Here is an 18,591-nt window from a genome sequence, read left to right on the forward strand (position 1 = left end):
TAGCAAAGCTCTCCTCAGACCAGAACGCTCACCTGAGTTGAAATTCTTATTAATGTTCACGTGTTGATTTTGTGCCGTTACTCTGTTCTAGACTTCAATGTAGACCGTGAATTCGCAAAGGCGTAGCGCGTTAATCTTCTTTAGTAAATAAGGTGACGAAGTAATCTGGCTCAGTGATTATAATTTTGATAGACTTTCTATATGATTCGGCAACCACCTTCACATGCTTAATCTGGAGAATCTGAAATGGAACAAAGAGCTTTGTTTGCGCGCACATGGTATTTAGAGCACAATAACTAAGTGTGCTGAGCGCGAAAGCGCGTCTCCAAAGGCTTCTCTAAGTCACATAACGACGGCGAAAGAGTTCTCTCAAAAGTTTTCAGTCAACTTGTTTACTCCATTCCCCGCTTATGCCCAGATAACTGCACCGGGGACACCTTATACACGATACAGCTTTGTGATAACCGCACGTGCACACTGCGATCGGCTGCACCGAACGTCGAAGAGCAAATACAGTTGTTTTCTTATCACGCCGATAGGACTTGCCTCACTTTTATCGCAGAATACATGCCCAGCGGTCTGGTGAGAGGGCTTGAAAGGAGATCGCCTCCTGCGTCGTATACCTTGTGACCCACGGCTTCAGGTGTGCCATCCCGTCTGTGCCGCAGAGAAAATTACGCAATATCATGGCCCCGAAAACCGCCAAATTCAAGCCCATCCCGTCATCAGATGAGCCGACGCCTGAAGAAACAGATCCGGAATACATGTGTGGAATCTTCAGTTACAGACCACCTTGGATGCAGCGGTTCGCTAAGACTCACTACTTCCTCGTGTGCTATATAGTTTACGGTGTGTGTCAAGGGGCCCTCAAGGCCTACCTCAACGGGTGCATTACCACCATAGAGAAGAAGTTTGCGCTCACCGGCAAAATGTTCAGTGTCATACTCATTGCGGACAACGTGAGCTCCCTCTTTGCCTGCCTGTTGATCGGCTATTACGCTCGCAAGGTCAGCAGGCCGAAGATGATAGCGTTCGCGGTCTTTATGTCTGTTGCGGCGTGTTTACTATCCGCGTTACCTTACTTCATCTACGGGCCAGGGTTCGTGGGCGACGTTCATAGGACGGTGTCTGGACAATACGAACAGGTTTCTGAACTGAATTCGGTTTCTAAAAATGAGTTTTGTACACGAGAGCGCAGCGAAGAGAGTGAAGTGGAAAGTGACGGATCCCCAGCCGCCACAGCCGTCCTTGCCGTGTGTGTCCTCTTCATTGCGAACTTCCTGAATGGATTCGGCGGTGCAGCTTTCTACATATCCGGCACGACATACACGGACGATAACGCCAAGAAAATCGACTCGACCGTCTACTTCAGTAAGTTATGTTGTGCACTTAGGCATATTTTTTTTCGTGGGTTAATTATCAGTTGTTTTAATGGCACTGAAAGTTGACGAAGTCGTACAGTTGCACATGTACGCTGTCGTAAAGCAGCTGAAAAAAGCTTAAAGTGAATGTGTATAAGTTCAGAAAACCCGAATGGCCCCATAATATTTGCGGGGTAACGTGCCTGTAGTGTTATAAATAACCCAAGAAAGCAAAGAAAACCGCAGTACACCCGAATCGGTTGATTGTGTTGCTGCACTATTACTCATGTGATAAAACAATAACCTCTAGTAATGTTCGACTTGTCTCAGCGTGAGTATATATATATCAGAACACACTCTGTCTGCATTACAGGTTTTGTTTTTTCTCTTCGATTCCTCGGGCCAGTGCTTGGCTACGTTATGGCATCTGTCTGTCTTGGGATTTACGAGTCTCCGTTTGGTGAGTGCTTGCGATGTACAAAATTGTCGCACATCCAGTGAGCATTAAACGTTCACAGTCGTTTAAGAATGATTGCTAAGCTATTGTAACCCACATAAGAAAAATAGAATATAACAAGTGAGCGAAATTCAATGAGTGAATGAATGAATGAATGAACCTTTGGGCTGCGGGTGTTCTTCGTATAATGTTCACAAGAGCATACAAAGCGGCAGTTTTGATAAGCGTATACGAATTTGACCATCGTCTTCATAGTCTTCGTATTACTTTTGCAGAAACCCCGAGCATCACAGCAACTCATCCCAGCTGGATTGGAGCGTGGTGGCTTGGCTTCGTTATATGGGGTGCTACTCTGGCTGTCATGTCGCTGCCAATGGCTTTCTTTCCGAAGCACATAAAGAGGCAGTCGATATCGGCCGATAAAGAGCAACTTGATCACTTCGCTGCCGACGAACTGAAAGAGAAACTAACCAGTGATCTGATAGGTACTGTGGTGCTAACAATCGAGTCATTTCTTTGAACACCGTCTGAACAGCTAAAGGCAAATAATTTTTCTACTTTGTTTAAGTCATATTTTTGGGGAAAGAGAATTAATCAGAGGATATATTCCAAACACCTAAAGTGTTTATTCGGAATTGCATGTTCATTGCGTTCGCATATCTATCCATGCTTTATAGCAATAGCATGTGCAGGGAAATTACGACTGATTCCTAGGCTCACGCAGAAAAAAAGCAAAGAAAAAAAAACCCTTATATTTGCGATATTTTCTGCTCAAGTGTACGCAAATGGCTATCTGGAAAAGAGATAGCAAATGTATTCAAGGAATTTACGTGACTGAAATAGTATTTCTTTAGTTGCTTCAAATCGGGCTCCTTTTGCCGCTGTCCTGTGCAGAATTCAGACGGTCTTTGGCGAGGCTTTGCAAGAATCCTGTATTGATGTGGAAGATAGCGACCATGATGTTCGCGTGCACCGGCATAGGTGGCTACATCACCATGTTCCCCAAATATGTCGAAATACACTATAGAGTGTCGGCTTCGAATGCCAGCCTTTTCACAGGTACGTAGGATTTTCATTCCCTGCTGATGAATAGCCGGAACCAAGCGTTAATTGTTACACAAAACAATTCCGATCACGAGTTACACTTTGTTTTGCAGCCTGGCTTCTTTGGACGTTATTAAATATGCATGACTAGGGCCCTCCAAACGGGCTGAAGTGAGAAAACCGTTACTTACGACCGGCCCGCCGGGGTGGCGCAGTGGTTACGGCGCTCGACTAGTGCTCCCAAGGACGCGAGGTCGAATCCCGGCCTCGGCGGCTGTTTTTCAATGGAGGCGAAAAGCAAGGATCCCCTGTGCTGTGCGATGTCAGAGCACGTTAAAGAACCCCAGGTGGTCGAAATCTTCAGAGTCCTCCACTACGGCGTTTTTCATAGCCTGAGTCGCTTTAGGACGTTAAACCTCACAAACCACAAACCAAACCATTACTTACGAATGCGTATTTAAATAAAGTTATTGCATCGAAAACATTGCCTCCAAAGAAAAGATGAAGAAAAATAAAAACTGTCATGAGAATATATTTAGCTATAGCGGGAAAGACACAAACCAACTTTAGATAACGGGAACACTTTTTTGGAAGAAAAAAAAAAAACATGCTGCGTGTTTCCTGCGGTGTCAATGTATTAGCTTGAATCTGACGAAAGCATGTCAAATCAGCTTATGGAATGAAATTTTCTGCTAAGGTATTTTTACTGGCGCAGAGTTTGGAAGGAGCCAACAGTAGTGAAAAAGATAAGTGGGATCAGCTCATCCTTCAAAGTTAATACATTTGCCATTAAGTCTGAGTATCTCTTGTGTGTGCGCGGATGGGTGGCAGGGAAAAAGTGGTAACAGGAAGCGGTTTGTTGCTGGCACTGTAGCTCCTTTGCTGAGATTACAGGGAGATAATGTTCGTTTAAACTTGAACCACCCCACAGTCAAGACGATCTGCGTCGCCCGATTCTACCTATATACGCCTTTCAATGCGTATAAATGAGTAGAGGAACTGTAGGAAAGGAGCCAGTCGTATTCTGCTAAAGAACAAAAACGAAAAAAAAAAAATAGAATAGAAAAATGGAAAGAATTGAAGACCTGCGAATCTTCGCTGTGAGTGGGAAAATATACCTTGGCCGGGGGGAACAGCCTTCAAGTGGTAAGGACTCTTCAGCAGTAGAACGTACACGTGCAAACTAGACGTATTTCAAGAGGCATGGCTTAGCACTGAGGAGATCTAATATTCTCAGGGTTCTTGTGCCCAAAACAATTTGATGGAAAGCGTTCAATTAGGTTAATTAACACATTTATTTTCCTCATCAGCCATTAATGCCGCCTGTTGTTCCCCGTTACAACAGGCCCGACCAAATTATTGTCTATGATGCTCGGACTCTTCCTCGGAGGACTCATGATACGCTTCCTAAAACCCAAGGCACGGACAATAGGCCTCATGGAAGCAGCCGCCGACTTTGTCGAAATAGCCTTCCTGGTAGCCGGCATGACGCTGTCTTGTTCTGGATGGCAGCTTGCCGGAACTACCACGCACAATTCTGGCAGGTAAGAACTCAGTATCATATGTGACGCAGTAATAATGCAAGTTTACCTGTTCCGAAGAGAAGCATTTTTATATAAGAGTATTTTCTCTCAGTCTAGAGAGGTTTTCATCGCTACTAACCTATAAGTCATTCGAAAAGTTCCTCATATTCCGCATAAATGCATTGGCGCAATGTCTAGGTCATCTAAAAATCGTATAAACACAAATTTATCACTGAATCAATGATTATTTTATTCGATATACGACATAACTTTGCACCTCTTGTCTCTAAGCCATAGGCAAGCATCGACAAGTCTCGAGTTTTTTTCTTTTTTTTTTGTCTTTTTCTCGCATGCTAGGCATATCGAACACCGAGTCTCAGACGTTTAAAGGGATCCTGAACACAAATTGCGGTAAATGAACACCACCATAAAGGTGGTCTTCATGGGAATTCTAGATGTCAGCGCACGTTAAAGATCCCTAGGTGGTCGAAATTATTCCGCTGCCCTCCGCTAAGATTCCTCTTTCTCTCTATCTACTTCCACTTCCACCTCCCTCTCTTCCCTTACAGCGCAGTTCAAGCGTTCAAAGAATACTACCTTAAAATGAATGAAACACTTTGAGTCCATACTTGCATTTGCCTACTGTAACCTTACATTGTTCGCCTGGTATTACCCATGTAACCCCTACGTATACCTGTATTGTATCTGATGCGTTATTTCTCTGCGACATGTGACATTATGTATTGTTATAGTGTGGTGACATTATGCATTCATCTTTCTTTGCTTTATTTCTTGTATAAGTTCTACGCGCTTTTGTTTGATTTGTGAGGTTTTAGTTTATATTTTCTTCTCTTCATTGGTAGTTTTACGAATGTATAAGCGATAACTAACTTTGTTATGTTTATTGTAAAGTTACTACTTCTGATGTTTCTAACTTTGACGATTGGGTGCCTGCAACCTATGAACTTTTTCCATTGGACCCTTTACTAGCCGCTGGCTATGGGTCCAAGCAGTGTCTGCCTATTTTCCTGTAGCGCACCAAAAAAAAAAAAAAAAAAAAAAAACAAGTGTGGCAGATACTGCGCATATCCCTTCCTGTGAACCAATTAAAAAAAATGTAAAACTTGAACGCTCTGCGTTGCGCCTATTTATTACAAATAATTTTTAGTGCTTTCCTGATGACCACTCGAGAGCAACAACTTCCTGTTATTGTCTTTTTTTTTAATTGGTTCACAGGAAGGGAAAGGCGCAGTATCTGCCACATTTGTTTCTGTGGACACATGTACCGGCTCGTAAGGGGAAAAAGGAGGGTGGGAGAAAGTGGAAAAAGAGAAAGAGGAGGCGTAGTGGATGGCTACGGAGTGATTTCGACCACCTTGGGAATTTAACGTTCGCTGACATCGCACAGCCCACTGACGCCTCTTCGTTTCGCCTCCATCGGTGGTGGTGGTGGTAGAAAAATTTTATTGCCATTGGAACAAATAGTGGGGGCGAAGCCTCCTGCATGGCACTTGGGTGCTCCCTTACTACATGAGAGACACCCTTATCAGGCAAAAGAAAGTCCTTGAAGAGCAATCCTCCTCATAGCATTGGAAATTATTTTCCGTTGGTCTTGACTTGAAGTGCTCTTTATGAGAGACTCCCTGTAGGACACTGTGACGTTCGGTGATGGGGGATAAGGAAAGGTGGACTTGTAAGAAGAATGTGTAGGAAGTGTCCTGGTTTGCCGCAGAGTCTGCATGATGAGGAAAACTGGTCTGGGTAACGGGCATGTAGAAGTGTAGGGTATGGAGCAGTCCGAGTCTGCAAGCTTCGCCAGTGTACGGCTTGTGTTATGGTGAGAGAGGGTGCTGGAGGGTATATTCCCTTAATTTGTACCGGTAGTACACGAGAATATCCCGGAAAGAGAGCAGTCGCTCCCTAGCCTGTAGAGAGGGCTCCATTTCTCTAGCCCGGAATGTAAGACCTTGGGCTATGGAATTAACCTCCTCGTTGCCAGGGAGGCCGGCATGTGCTGGCCTTTGTTGTGTATGCGTAAATTTTAGCATGTCATATGTAAATAACGTATGTAAATTGCATTTGAGTGATTTTTTTATTTTGTTTTCGTGAAATGCAATGCGTCCAGACCAGGCAATAAAGAAAAAAAAAAATAAAACGAAGCGCAACCGCCGCGGTCGGGTTCGAATACGGGTACTCCGGCACAGTAGTCTGGCGTTTTACCACTGCATCACCACGAACCAGCCTTTCTGCGTGCGGCCACTTATTAGACGCTTCTAGGTGACGTGGGCAGGACGGGGCACGGTGAAGTTTGTCGCTACTTGTTTTCATTTTTTCTTGTGCACCGGCATGCGCTGAGTTCAGGGGAGAGAGAAGGGTCGTTTCGATCGTCGATATCTTCGATGTTACTAATGGTAGCATAAATAGCTTGCGCTGCGGAGAGTACTGATGGAATTAAAGGGCGTTAGTTCTACTAAATGACTTCCATGGTCCTTTTAAAGCTGTGATATGGACATGAATGGGTCAGTCGTTGGGCATCTTTTTCTGATTTTAATCAACATATTATCGCCTTAAGTAAAAAAAAAAGATAAGCAAATTATACGAGGAATTTCTTTCTGCGTGAGCCAGCTGGTGTGTTCGTGTTTAGCACTAGCGTTTTAGTCTTCTAGATCTTTTTTCCTTCTTTCATTGTTGTGTACTTGAAGGCATGTCCTTCGAACAATACTACCGAGGTATTTAAGGTGCACCTCATTTACGTTCCAGTTTTTCTATAATTAATCCCTGCAACCAGGATTGCGGATGCACGGGGACCTCCTTCCAGCCCGTCTGCCACGTCTCGCAGAAGGCCACCTACTTTTCTCCATGTGCAGCCGGATGTTACGAACCAGGAAACGTAAGCACAAAAGAACACCCTACAATGACGTTTCAGGCTAGTTGATAAAAAGAAAACATTTTCTAGAAACCACATTCTCATTTTCTATATTCGAGGACAGCTTTCCATGGCTTGTTGTGAAAGTTAAGAGCGCGCATCGCCAACTTACATACTTTTGTCTCTGCCTCGCTTGTGGAAGCCAGTGCTTGGCGCACATAGCCTCCATTGCATAGCCACAGAAAGCTATTCGTGACTGTAGTGATATCGCGACATGTTTAGCGCTCGAATTGTCCAGACAGCCACAGCAACTCGAATGCGCATTGTGTGCCATGCCAAAGATCGAGTGCGCTTTATGTGCCATGCCAAAGAATTACAGACATCACTTACACCGTTACTATAGCAACGAGGCAGCGACCAGCCTAGCGTTCGATGATACCAATACAAGGTCGCGGCTGATGTCGTCACAGCGCTGTAGAAGGGCTGCATGTGACTCTCTCATCCGCGTGTTTTGATAACCGCGCAGCGACTTGGTGGTAGGCGAGCGCCGAAACTCCGTCTCCTGCAAGACATTGTCTTCGAGTGTCCGGGCTACTCGACTCCTTTGACTGATAAGCGACGGCGCTAGATAGTTCAGCAGCCGCCCGGGCCGCTCTTACGCAATGCCTTGGAAGGCTGCCATTTACGATAACTACGCTTTCCTTCGGACGGTGAAATATTTGGATACTTTCACCGTCTTTTTTGTCTGCATCTTTTCTCTCTTGCCTGCATCTGTAGGTGTGAGACGTATTACACATCGTGATCTCTTGCAAAGAATAAGTTGATTTTGTTGTGTCCTACATAGGTCCACCAGGCTATCTCTCTGACCTCGATTCATCTGATTCGTGGAAAAACGAAACCGAATGTCACTGCCACTTCTGGTTCCGGCGTTTCCATCAATCAGATCACTCGCGGTCCGGGAGATAACGACACTTCTGAAAACGGCACACAGTCACAATATGCAACACGTACTTTGCGTCCGCAAATGCATTAGTCACTGGATAGACGAATATTTTGCAGGGGTTCTCATAACAGCACATGACAAGACAGGGTATGTAGGGATTACTATAGAATTTCTCAGACTTACTTAAAGAGAACAGAGGCGCCACTCATGCATCCACCATGACAATGCCTAAAAGATGCGGTTTCGTATCCGCTTTGGTTAGCGTTTGACCGAAAAACTAGATCCGGCCTGGTAATTGGTAGCTATTGGGAGCAGAGGACGTTTTCCTCAGCTCCTAGGCCCACTGATAAAGTTATTTCAGTTTAGAATTTTTCTTTCAAAAAGTGATGTGTGAGTGAATGCCCGATGTTAAACCTGTGCTGAAACATTCAGTAACTAATATTAGAGGTTTACCTTGAGAATAATAATGGATGTTCAGAATTGACACTACGCTTTCTATTCAACAATAGCCAAGTCAATTTCTAAACCACATCTTTCTTGCATTCCTTCTCCTTTCGCCGCGGGATGAACTATACCGCAGGGCCAGTTTTTCATCTAGGTAACTCAAAGAAAAGCTCTGGGATTCCGCGCACTGGTGCTGAACGAGGATCGTCATATACACAGAAGAAGAACGTTTCGAAATAACTTAAACCACCTGGGGTGGCCATGATATACCGAACGAATATATCGGATACTCTCGTGAAACCCCAAGGATAAGTGACATCTTACACGTACCTTGTAAATGCTAGAACAGCGTAAAACCATTATCGCTGAGTCGCTGACTGAAAACCAGTAAATGAATAGGCTGCGACAATCTCGTTATCTTTCGGCCACAACACTAACAAAATTGTTTGCAGAGGATTGATTCATTTGACCACCGTGATGAAATTTGGTTTTGCTGGTAAGTTTATCGCGTTGGGGTGAAACCACCATTTCAATTTATACTTGATAACGCTTGACCATGTCGCAGTCCATGATTTCACACATGTAGACCCCGCAACGTTAAGCCCAGCAAACAGCAAAGCTTATTTTTTTCTTTCGCTGGACGGGACTTGTTTGCGCATGTATAAAATGACAATATGGCAATAGCCTTATATTGCCTTAGCAATGCATAAAACAACAGCAATGATTGTGAATTAAAAACCCCTCTTAGTCATCTTACGAGCTTAACATTCATGGAAAAGTTCACGCACGATAAGTCTAAAAGGAAATTAAGAAGACACAGTCTGTGAATATGCCGAAACATTTAACGCTGAATTATTGCGAAAATGAAATTTGGTTTTGCTGGTACGTTTATCGCGTTGGGGTGAAACCACCATTTAAATTTATACTTGATAACGCTTGACCATGTCGCAGTCCATGATTTCACAGATGTAGACCCGTGAACGGACAGCTTTTCGAGTATTCCATAATTTTCTCGTACTTGATAACGCAAACGCAAATGATTGTACATTTGATTGTCACAATTTACTGTCATCAAAACGGGATGCCTGCTTTGCACAGGGAACAATTCACTGCAGCTGTTTAGAGGGAAACAAGAGCAGTGAAGCCGAGGTGATGGACGGCTTCTGCGAGTTTGGCTGTAGCAGTCTCTACATCCTCGTCGCACTGACCTGCATCAGCAAACTGTTTTCTCAACTCCCAAGGGTCGGCGGAATGATCGTCAGCTTCAGGTCAGCTTTTTATTGTAAAGCTACAAAAATAATGACCCTCTAAGCGTCTAAATATGGATTAGGATGTACACATTTTAGATTATTAAGGCAAAAACCATAATGGGCTATGTTCGTGAGGGCAAAACAGGGAGGCATAAAATGGACGCAAAATGTGAGGCTTGAGCGGTGTAGAAGTATGAATTTCTCTTACGGCGTGGTTGAGGTGTTCACTGTTCAACAAGAAAGTGGGATAGATACTGCGCCTTTCTTTTCCTGTAAACCAATTACGAAAGCATGAGTAACCTGTGTAACATTAAGTAATGATAATTCACGGTTATGGTAATTGTTAATAATTATAATAATATAAAAACTAATAATAATAACTGATAGGGGTGAGTAAAAAGTAAAAACCAAACAAAATAATAATAAAAAGCAAATAAAACAACAAAACAAATATGGCGGAATAATAGTACAAAACTATGAAATAAAAATAAACACATTACCAATTAAAAATTACAAAAAACGTCGCGTCAGCGCTAACGCTTTCGCATTCTCCCAATATACTTTCTGTAGCGACATCTAACGTTTTGCTGCCAATATTTACTTAAACGTTTTCGGAACTGAGGAGAATTGATATAACTCTTCGTAGTGCTTGCAAGGTTGCAGATAGGTACTGTGTATACAGATATGTATAGATAAATGTACCAACCCAGCTCAATGCTTCTCCACAACTCCTCTACAGGGTTTCATATTCGGATTTTTGTTTGTGATGAGCCCTGTGCGACAAAACTGTGTAATTATTAAATTCTTTTGAGCTTGTTCACCCTTACATCTTCCTCCACATCAGCCTGCCACCTATTCCTGTGTCTTTCCAATGCATTTGTCGTCATTCTTTATTTTATAACATAATCATCATGATTTATGTCCTTCTCTCTTGAAGTTTATGTTGTCACTTAAATTGTCCCTCGTGTGTGCTCATTCAGATCATGTTCTTTCTCATCGTTCCAAGCATCCATCTCGAAAGTTTTCATCTTTTGCGTGCTTACATTCTTTAGGGCTACTGCGTAATTTTCAAGTAGCATTTATGGCCTCACCACTATTATATACTTCGCCTTCAGCTGAACAGATATCTTATCACAAAGTACACATGAAAGGCAATTCATTTCTTCCATTCTACATGAACCTTATACACGAGTGACTATTGTGTCTTCCTCTCCATCGGTTGTAAAGCCAAGTCAATTAAAATGCTTTGTTCTCTTGACTATGGTGTCCGGTTCTCCGCATGCAAGTCTCCGAGATTACAGGGCACTCTCCTTGCGCGTGCTGATTATCAAAGCTCACTCCTCTAGTGTTTTTCTCCACGTCTCCAGTTTAGCATATCCATTCTCTTCGGTCCTTGTTTACAGTGAGATAACATCAGCATACACCGTACTCCAAGCTATTTCTTCTCTACTATGCTTCGTCAGGCAACTTGCTGCTGTAGGAAACATGAAAACGCTCAGTTCAAGCACGTAAAATGGCTTTAAATTGAAGGATATGTTGTGTTTCATTAACTATCTGGTTGGTTACTGCCTTACCCACCAGTGCAGGAGTCAGCGCCTTGCGGGCATAGTATGCAGTATATGTCACCTCTTCAAAGTACTTGATGTCTAATAAAGGTGTTCACAAACATCTCCTTTTCTCTCAGGTGTGTAGACCCAGCTGACAAGGGCCTCGCCGTGGGATTGATGGGAGCCGCCTTTAATTTGCTAGGTTGGTGCCCTTTTGTTGACCTTTTTGGGAAACGTTGCGTGAAGGGCACAAATTTGAGCCCTCATTTATGAAACCCAAATATTTATTTGTTTTTCTTATATCATTTACCTTCTTGAAATCCCTGTGTATAACTATAGGAAAGTCGTGCTCTGTATAGAAATGTAATTTCGTTGGTCATTCGATATATCTAACTGCTTGCGGTGTCTGTTCAAACGGCGCTTCTAAAAATATTATTCGATGACTTTCCATGTGTAGATGCGGGTCGGCTGCGCAGCCGTCGGCCTCTGCATGCTGGCATCGCTCGTTATGAGAAACCTGTGACGGGGTACATTTTTGCTATGATTGAAGGGGGTCTTCGGTCTTTTGTGGTCATTTATACATCTCGTTACTATAAAAGCGATGAAGCCAACCTAACTGAAACGAGGCAGCAGCTCTAGCGTGGTGAGCTTGGAAACCTATCCTGTGGCCCGCCTTCTCCTCCTCCCCTGCCCAATGGCACTATACACGGCAGGTGCCGACGGCGGTAGGAAACAAGCGCCCACGCTAAGCCTAGTCAGGCGACTTCGTGCGTAACCGTGAGTCATGTTCACAGAACTAATTGCACATTAAGGCGATAAACTCGTTCCCCCGTTCGCAGCCCCGTTCCCCTTAAAATCTGGAATCGTCGGTGTTGCGAAGTGGTAGCAGGTGACAGGCCTGGTCATGCGCTGATTGGTTGTGAGGTTGTCTGACGTCACACAACCACATGAGTCGGCCGATTTGGCTACCAACTCGATTGGGAGGGTAGGATCAGAGTCCAGCTTTCCGGGACATTGTATTCTGAGTCAGACATGCTACAAATAGGACACGCGGCCAAACTGCTAAGGCTTGGTTGAGCGGGCCTTTACTATTACTATTTTGGATGGCTTCTCAACTACTACAAGCTAAAGAGTGTGTTCGTGGGAGATGTTAGAGGAACGCACAAAGTGATTATATATAGGCAAGTAGCAAATTAATGGTCAACCAATTTGCCATTTTACATATTAAAAAACGCTGATTGAAAAGATGGCGTTACAGAAGCTATCGCTGCAACAATCACAGCTTTCACTCTATCAATAGGTTCAAACCATGGCTAAACTAACCACCTCTTCTTTCCAATTTTCTTGCCTAGATTCTGAAATGGACTCAAAATCTCATGTACCTTAATTTTAATCAGCTATTATCCTGTGCACGTTGTACTGATAACAGTAGTAGACATGCTAAGATACACAGTTCCAGAGCACCGGTTGGAGTGGGTTAAGTTCGAAGGATATTTGACCTCGTTTACTCCGACCAGTGAGCTCTGCACTGTCAGGCGGAACGACGTTGCGAAAATGCGTCACTGGCATGAACACAAGTTATTCGATGTATCCGGGTACACTGTAGTGCTTGCACAAATGTGTTCGCCGTACCTTTCAATTCTCACGTCCGAACAGCTAGTAGTAATAAGCCAGCGTACGCCGTTCGATCAATGACAAGTAAGTCAGGAGGAAACGCTACCCGAGGTTCAGTACTTTAAACGAAGTTTCCTGACTGTTCTTTACAATGAACAGAGGCGATAGTAAACGGGGAAGTGACCCGCGCTTATGAAGCAATTATGTGTCACTAACTTCTCATCGCAGTTTGTTTGTTTTGGTTTTTTTTTTTTTTCACGTTTTTAGAGTGCGTGAAATTTATGGCTTCTAAAGCTTATCGAACAAAAGTAGCCTTGGAGATTCCACTACTCTCTGGAAAAAGATAAAAGCTGATTTGTCCGTGCCTGGAGATTCTGGCACGCCCAATTCATTGGAGACGTAGGAGTACTCACGAGAAAAGAATGTTAAGGGATATGTCGAAACAAAGAATGCGATGTGAAGCTTTAAAAAAAAGCATGCGTGGTACAGTTCATGTTCCGTGTTGCACGAAATATCTACATGATGAGATCTAGCAGCTTGATGGCTCTTAATGTGTTATCAGATAAGAAGCATTGAAGGGCGCATTTACTGGTAACCGTAGAAGCGTAGTCTGCTGTGCTCTTTTTCGTTGTAAAAAGATGCGCAAAGATAATAAGTTATAGTTGGCCGGCAAAATACGCAAATAAAGTAGGTATATTCTGCAAATAGATTTACAGCATGAATACTGCACTCTCAAGGAATCGCTAAACTCGTAGGTTTATGAGACAAGCCTTCGTTTGAATGTGTCTAGGTGCATGATTTCACGCAGCCAGAGCTTGAACAAGGCCGACATGACATATTGTTTTCTGACGCATCAGAAGTTTCTTTAAAAAGCGGAGAACGCAGTGAGAAGTTTCAGTTCAGAATATATATATATATATATATATATATATATATATATATATATATATATATATATATATATATATATATATATATATATATATATATATATATATATATATGCATACTACAGATGTTTCCTTTTAGCGGCTCCTCATTTCATTTTATTTACAGCTTTAACGTAACTTCGTCGGGTGATTAACAGTTTTAACTCAATAAAATATGTTACAAGGCAAGGTCGACAGCATTTAGCCGAGACATCCGCCCTTTTGCTGTCGTCGCCGGAATCTGCACCTTTCTTGACACCCTTGCTTTGGGGCATCTTCGCATTCCATGCATTTCATTTGAGTCTATACTTTCCGTTCACATATGTTTCAAGCAGTCATCGGAAGCTGAGCACAGACACCCGAAATATTATAGCACGCAGAACCACAGCACTACAAGTGAGAATATTTCACTGTCTTCGGATATAATACAACAGTATGGAGGACGGAGTGTGTCTTGACAACCCCTGTTGGGAAAACCCACTGCAAGTGTCATTTATTTGCGACATATGTACCCCCTGCTCTGATACTTTATCAGTAATACGCACTCCTGTGTGCTTTTCAGATAAAGGGTGGTCGGAAATAACATGCGCACGAATAATGCAAATCATTAAAACTTCCTGCTGGGCGAGTTGGTAGTTCATCTTGATGTGGGTTTTTTTTTATAGCGCAAACAAAAACAAAGATAAGAAAGGCGACAAGTACACACACACAGCGCTTGTGTGTGTACGTCTCGCCTTTCTTGTCTTTGTCTTTGTCTTTGTTTGCGCTATAAAAAAAAACCCACATCAAAATGCAAATCATTATCCCAGCATTTGTCTAGCAGTCGCATCAAAGAAAAAAAAGTTACTTAAAAGTTCGCTGCTAGACGCTTATCACCTAGCCGACAACGCCATAGCAATCAGTGCGCTCGGAGGTATCAACAGATTGCCACACGTGCATCTGACAGAGGGGGGGGGGGGGGGGGGGGGGGGGAATAGTCTTGCCTCACGGTTGAGTAATTATCATCGCGTTATTCGAGTGCTCCGACAGTTTGGCGCCCTTGACAAAGTGTTTACCTTGGCATCTAGGCTAAGCCTCTGTTTGCCCATCGCAGCGGCCATACCTTACCCACTCATCTACTCGGCATTGTTCGACGCGACCTGCCTGGTGTGGGACGAGAGAGGTGGCCACCGAGGAAGCTGCTCTTTCTACGACGCCGACAAGCTACGAGTCATCTTCCACGGCGTCACCATCGCGTTCCTGAGCCTGAGCTTAGTCAGCAACCTCATTATGTCCTACTACAGCAAGCGTGTCACCAACCTTTACGGCGAAGCCGACGCACGTGTCGAGGAGTCCGCGGCCGCTGCCTCCGTGTGGGACGGCAACTGCTTGCGTATGGTGGACCTCAACGAAGACGCCATGCGCAAAATGACGGCCGACGGCGAAAAGCCAGTTTACTAGAAACTTCGCCGGGGAATCGTTGGGAAAAATCTCAACTCTTAAATCGGTGCTACGTGCCGGGTGGAATCTGAGATGCTGGGAAGACACATCATGTGACTGGAGACGGCTATGCCCGAACAATACAATAAACGACTAAATATATATATATTTTTTACCTTACATTTCACGAACATGGTTGAATTCGCAGTTATCGTTCTCGAAGTGTGCATAGTCTTTTTCCAGATTTCGCAGGCTGAGGCTGCACTTTACGGACTGCCTGTTCTAAGTGCTTACTCCTTTTCGACTCACGGTTCTGTTTCACTGTATCGACCATAACATGCAGCACATTGCTGTTGAAAGGCGACAATTTGGCAAGCAATTAGAGCACAGCCGCCTTCAAAGTTCTTACACTTATACAGCCAGGAATCAAAAGTTAATTTCTTCCGAACTCACCTCGTTCACGGGGCGAATACAAAATTGGACGGGTGAACGCGCCAATAGCTATTTAGTGGAATTTGTGCTGAGCATTGAACTCCAAAGTTTTCGCAAAGGGGTGACAGATTGACATAAGGAAGAGTGCGCAATTACAATAAGTGAATATTTTACACAAATAATCGTGAAACCATGTTTTCTCGACCTACACGAAATAGATAAAAAACTCGAACACCAGTTGTAAAAAAAAAAAAAAAAAAGAAAAAGAAAGAAACAAACAAAGAAAGAAAGCTTTTTTCAGTACTAGACACAGATCGAATAAAGATCAACTCACCGATCAACCACTCCCGAGAGATCCCACAAAGATGACTGATTGCATTAAGGAGCGATAAAGGGTGCAGTAGATGACCTATAGCCAGATAGAGAGTTATTTGGGAACACGCACTCTGGTGTTTTTCCGATACGAAGACATTTTTCTTTTTTTAATAGCAAGGCGATGCCGAGAAAAATCAATGAAACATTACTTCTGTTTCTGCCCCTATTTTCACCTAACTCAGCAAGGCCGGTTTTTAACTAGTTAGATCTCTGGGCTCTCGGCGAACCAGAGGAAATGGAGCGAGGACGAAGCCACTTCGTCTGACAGTCAGATGGCTATCTGTTGCAAAATGTATCAATAGATCAAGGACAGCTGTTCACAGTTTATTGTGCGGTTGAAGTTTCTGATCACTGCTGATTCATACAGGGCACGTGAAGATAAAAACACTCTATATTCTCGTACAGGCCAAGCCAATCCTCCCCTTGAATCTTCGAATAGCGAAGGTAGCTTGCGCCCACGGAAATACTGTTGTTAACGAATAGTGCGAACCATGTATAAAAGTCGAAAAATTTGCTCGTTCAGGCACACGGTTTGTAATGGCTTGAAAAAAAAAAGTTTTTTTGCGAGTGTTTATGAAAAAATGAGAATTTTAGATAAAATTACAGAAAAAAATTTTTTTTTTTCACTTTAGGACACAAATGTTTTTACAGGTTATTGCTTGAGAGTGCGAATTCATCTCGTTCAGTCTCGATTACTGTTGCTATTAGCGTTACTGATTACTGATAGCCAGCCGGGTCATTCTCGATCTCCAAGAAAGTTCGTATTCTGTGAAAGCAGCGCACGTCTATAGAAACATTAGTTGTTTAGCGCCATGGATATCGCACGGCAGAGTTTAACCACTTTATTCTATTTTTTCACACACTCGTATTCCTTTATGATAGGCATGGCAAACAGCCCTTCATGTACAAACTGTGGATGCGACGAGTCTATAGGCCACATTATTTGTGAGTGCCCGATATACAGTGAGGAAAGGCAGCATCTAGATGGACGCCCATTGAGTGAAACTAAGATTTTAGGTCCCTGGCCACGGCGGTCGTCTGCGGTGAAGGCCTCCCAGGCACTGCTCCGCTTTATGGGAACCACAGGCCTAATCGAAAGACTGCGAGTTTGTTATGACATGACTGTGACGTGATGCGATGTGGCGTGTCTGTTACGTGATTGTACTAACTTCAACTATCCCCCTCTCACAACTTTTATATCCCTTCATCCCCTTCCCCCTGTGCAGGGTAGCAAACCGGTTGCTTTTACTGATTAACCTCCCTGCCTTTCCTCCTCATCTTCCTCCTCCTCCTTATTCTATTTTGCGCACTCGAGTTCAAGTATTAAAGGTGTGTTGCTACGTTCAGCCTAAAACATACACGTGACCTGACCTTTAAATTGAAGGCTGCAACACGCGTACTCGGAACACGAACGTTGTAAAAGTACTACGTGACAGAACGTTACAGCTACCATTGACGCTATAGCGTTATCCCGTCCGCGGCCCACCTTGCGAATAGTCGTTCGCGCCCATACACTCCTTCACTCACGTAATCCCTAATCCCATAATCCGTGCCCGTATTATCTCATAAATAAATCACCGGACACGGGCATAAAGCCCCGCTTAACGAAGAAGTACGAACGTGGATACAGAGCCTGTAGGTCTGACTAGGAATGCAAGAGACATGAAGGGTTCGACTCCCTTCACGCTCCCATCTGAAATGAGGAGCCAGAGTTGGCAGGTCCACAGAGATCCTCCGTGCCACGTGGTCGCGTGACCTCACACAGCCCTACGTCCAATCAGTGCCGGCCAGGTCAGCTGCCACATAGTACGTTCAAGATCCATGCTCGTGATGTTTCACTCGCAACACCGACGCCGACAATGCCGACATGAATTGTGCTGAGCCACTGCCGTACTAATAGGCACTGGGGACCACTGCACTACAGTTGTTGGGCTTTATAAAAGTTAAAAAATTTTCTTACTTTTTCTTAGTATGCTTTAACTTTGTATACCCAAGAAATGATGTATTTACCGCTGGAAAAATAGACGCTGGGAACCACTACATTGCAATTGTTGGGCATAGTAAAAATTGAAAAATTTTCTTGCTTTTTCTAGTATGCTGTAACTGCGTGAACAAGAAATGATGCATTTCCTGCTAACAAAAAATTGAATATTTTAACTTCTCGCATTTCTTTTCGCCGTCTGCGTCGAAGGGTGTTCTGTGGTCACGGCAGGGAAGTGAATGGCCGTCAGACATCGGAACAAAAGAAACATTTTTGTGTTGTCGTATTGTACTTGCTTAAACGGTCAGTGTTGGTCATGACTATTTTCTGGTCTTTTCTATCTTACCAAAGCTCTGTTTTAATAAATATTATCGTGTTTTCAAGAGTGCAACCATCTGCCAATATT

General features: G+C 43.5%; 1 protein-coding gene across 1 annotated transcript; it reads left to right on the forward strand.

The window, feature by feature from the left end:
- The first annotated feature begins 643 nt into the window (after positions 1–643).
- LOC146207639 (solute carrier organic anion transporter family member 74D-like) lies at positions 644–15,467 on the forward strand. Its single transcript, XM_084587129.1, has 9 exons — positions 644–1,371; positions 1,735–1,821; positions 2,094–2,303; positions 2,713–2,877; positions 4,208–4,406; positions 7,146–7,275; positions 9,737–9,906; positions 11,573–11,637; positions 15,072–15,467. Exons 1-9 carry the CDS (start codon positions 687–689, stop codon positions 15,416–15,418), a joined length of 2,058 nt encoding a protein of 685 aa, XP_084443255.1. The 5' UTR covers positions 644–686; the 3' UTR covers positions 15,419–15,467.
- Positions 15,468–18,591: the final 3,124 nt, after the last annotated feature.

Source organism: Amblyomma maculatum, chromosome 1, assembly GCF_055883805.1.
Source record: "Amblyomma maculatum isolate TAMU_Amacu chromosome 1, ASM5588380v1, whole genome shotgun sequence".
NCBI lineage: Eukaryota > Metazoa > Arthropoda > Arachnida > Ixodida > Ixodidae > Amblyomma > Amblyomma maculatum.